Consider the following 3578-nt stretch of genomic DNA (forward strand, 5'->3'; position numbering starts at 1 on the left):
CATTTCTGCTAGAGGGTCTCGGAGGTTGCTGTGTAGGGGGCAAGGTTGAGGAACTCGCATTTTCGGAATTTGGGGGGCTGCGATGCAGCAGCGTATGGTGCCTGCCCTTACATGTAAAGCAGCTGTGTGTGCTTGTGCAGTCCCGTAGCTGGTGACCTCTGGCAAAACAATTCAGACATAGCTGCTTTTTTTTATATAGCCGGAGCGCGGGTCAACAGACATTTGAAGAAAACGCGGGCACAATCTTACCGGATGGTTCTCCTTATAACATAAGTCACACCCTTTCTGTTTGGTGCTGACCTTTGTCTCGAAGGATTGAAGCCTTTTTTGAACTGCCTGAGTCGGTTTCATATCTTCGATGGCTTCCAATGTCCGATACCTTTCGCTCAGGAAGGCATTCATTTCTTCCCAAGCTGGGATCTCGGATTTGGCAGTTAGCGACTGTTCCCATAAGGACAGGGTCTGCTTGGGCAGTTTGCTCGCGCAAAGGAAAACCAAGAGACAATCCCAATTTTCTGTGGATACCTGGGAATGCGCTAGTGCTGTTAAGCACCCCTGAATCGTGGATTGTAGCTCTTTTAGAGCATGACCAGATTCTTGCGAAATTGAACTCAAGTTAAAAAGGAGCTTGAGCTGGCTGTTGACTAAAAGTCGCTTGTTTTGGAACCGATCTCGCAGCGCCTCCCACGCCGAAGCAAAACCATCATTCGTGAGAGGAGATTTCGCCACAATGGCTTTTGCTTCGCCACATGTTTTCGTAAGGAGATGGAAAAGCTTCTCGACCGGAGTCAGCCTGGGGTTGTTTACGTTAATTGCCGTGAATAGGTCCCGGAAAGTGGGCCATCGGAGGTAGTCGCCATCGAAGACTTCCGTGTCGCATGGAGGTAAGCGGCAGCCGGACGAAATTAGCGGCTGTGAGGGTGCTTGCGCGACTTGAGGCGTTGCTCTGTCGATTGTTTCGCCAATTTGTGCTGCACATGACTCGTATACTGAGTAGCAGTAGTCATATTTGGCCTGGAGAATAGGCACTGTGTCGAGGGATCCTTCTTGGGCCATTAGGTCAGAGCATGTTTCGTACTCTCTTTCCACTTTGTCCCATAAGGCTCGCACCTGTTGCAGACGGACTTGTAACGTGTGTAGGGACGGAGAGGCTTGATCAGGAGTGTTGATCTTCGCTTCGAAAAGGCTTACGCGATCGCTGACGGCGATGAATTTATGCAACGCTGCGTTTGCGGGCTTTGGCTGCTCAGAGGATGCCATTTTCTTTGTGGTAGAGCGTGTGACGCGGACGAAATCAGTCCCGACAGCGGAGGGACTCTCGGATTTTCTCGATAGAGAAGACTCACTAGACGCTCGCGTCACTAGTCGGGAAATGACCAACCTAGGAGTTGTCTTCGAACTGGTCGATGGCAAAACCTTTGCTTTCGGAGTGGCAGTCGCGGTTTTGACCCTGGGACTAACGGACTTGGGTGCTGGCTTACCGCGAGTGGATAGCGGAGATTGCGGGTTGAACTTTTGTTGTTTTCCAGGTGCGGGTGTCTTTTTCTTGTCTCCCTCTAGGGGCATGCTCAGCTATGCCCCAGGAGAAGGAAGTCAAGAAGGCCTGCACGCCGCAAAAAATGTGGAATTGAAAAAGAACCAGACACAGAGGGCACCCAAATCTGGATGGACAAAGGATCCCGTCGGAATTCGGGAGAAAGTTGCAATTGGGATCTGGAGATTGGAGCACGAAAGAGAAAAACAAAAATCCCAATTTTTGTGAAATAAGGCCCCAATAGATCTTCAATCAACTGGAAAAAAGCTTAAATGAAGCACAATATAGCTAAAATTCAATGTGAAAAAATAGCTAGGAGGATTCCTAACAACAGCTAGAGTGAAGTCCACAAGAAGATATAGCTATTGTAAAGATGTGCACCAATTGAGAACACGAGTTTGTTTTGTAGTTGAGTGCAGCCGTCAGGCTGACTTTTTTATTTATTCGATTTTCTTCTTATATTTTAGAGTAGGCAGAAATGGTTCTGCCAGCTCAATGTCTAAAGAGTGTCTGATCTTACAGTATTCAATATATTTGGACTTAGGCTAATTCGCGTAGCTGCGCTGCCGGGTACGCCAGCGGCGGAGCGGCGTTCTTATGTATATCTTATATATCTGGGCTTATCGGGAGAGCGAGATATGTATGTACGTATGTAATATGTATTTGGTCGGCGTGTGAATGCTGACCATGCACTTATACTTTTTGCCTTCGAGTGGGCAATGCACTTATACTTTGTGGCCTTCGAGTGGGTGATCATGTTACATCCGCCCTGGCCTAACTGCGTGCATAAACATAAACATAAACATAGCAACAAAGTGCTGCCATAAGTTAATATGCTATTTTATTTAATTGTTCTTAATATTGCATAGGCACATACTACACTATATTGGAGTCTAGAAAAAAAAAATAGCTCAAATTTATAAAAAAAAAAAAAATAGCTACCAGCTGGCGTCTGGATAATAGCCAAGGATTTATAAAAAATCGCTACCAACTGGAAATCCCGGAAAAAATAGCTAATATATAGAAAATAGCTATAAACCTGAATTTATAAAAAAATAGCTACCGGATTTAGGACCACAACGAAAAAATCGCGACAATTTTATTATTTTAATTTCGGAACCAGAAATAGGAGCCAGAAATAGCTTGTAAAAAATTATTATTTGGCTTAAATAATTATTAAATAATCGGGTCAGTTTTTTTTTTTTTTTATTTATTTTTATTTTATGTTTCGATTCTAGGGTATTCTCTCGTCGCTATGCGGTTTTTTGTCAGGGCAATAAAGAAGAAAGAGGAGACGAAAGAACTTGCACCTGGCAAATCCTGACCCTGATTTATAAGGTTGTACTAATCGCCTTGATTGGCCTGAATATGGCTGTAGAGTTTTATATAAACAGCTTCGTATTCTGGATACTTTTGGGCAAACACGTATTGGATCTTTTTCTGGTAACTGCCTCCGTTGAGGGAGCTGTTAACCAATTTTTGAACATTGGAATGCAGTTTGGAAATGTCGGTGATCTTAGCAAATTTCAAACTACGGTTAGTCAATTTATTTTCATAGATTTTATACCGATTTAAACATTTTATTCATTACAGCTGGATACTTTATTCCTTCATCTGAGGCTTAGCCATTTTCGAGTCAGCATTTTGGGCCTATTTGATGTCACCCAAAAGCAATATCTACAGTTCTTATCAGCACTCGTATCTTGGCTAGCTTTTATAGCACAATATAGAATGCAGGTCGGAAATTGTTAGGCATATTGAAAAGTAATTCGGTTTCTTGTAATATTATTATAAGATTTCTCTTAGCACTTAAATATGTCATAATGTATTAACAAAATGTCATCAATAAATAAATTTTGAATAAATAGGGGCCCCAAATCGCTGTGGCATGCTGTAACATCATTTTTGCCGTACTCTGTGAAGTCACTTAATAATCTGCATTTACGTGAAAGTCACAAAATTATGAAAGAATGCACGATATGCCCGTGTGTCCACCTGTCAGGGGGCACATAGGTCATTTTAATGGCTGTGGAAATGAACTTTC

General features: G+C 43.0%; 1 protein-coding gene across 1 annotated transcript; it reads left to right on the forward strand.

Annotated features, from left to right (window-relative positions):
- Positions 1–2850: 2850 nt before the first annotated feature.
- LOC117150577 (putative gustatory receptor 92a) lies at positions 2851–3330 on the forward strand. Its single transcript, XM_033317529.1, has 2 exons — positions 2851–3070; positions 3128–3330. The coding sequence occupies exons 1-2, from the start codon at positions 2903–2905 to the stop codon at positions 3284–3286; spliced, it is 327 nt and encodes a 108-aa protein (XP_033173420.1). The 5' UTR covers positions 2851–2902; the 3' UTR covers positions 3287–3330.
- The last annotated feature ends 248 nt before the right edge of the window (positions 3331–3578 follow it).

Source organism: Drosophila mauritiana, chromosome 2L (assembly GCF_004382145.1).
Source record: "Drosophila mauritiana strain mau12 chromosome 2L, ASM438214v1, whole genome shotgun sequence".
Taxonomy (NCBI): Eukaryota; Metazoa; Arthropoda; class Insecta; order Diptera; family Drosophilidae; genus Drosophila; species Drosophila mauritiana.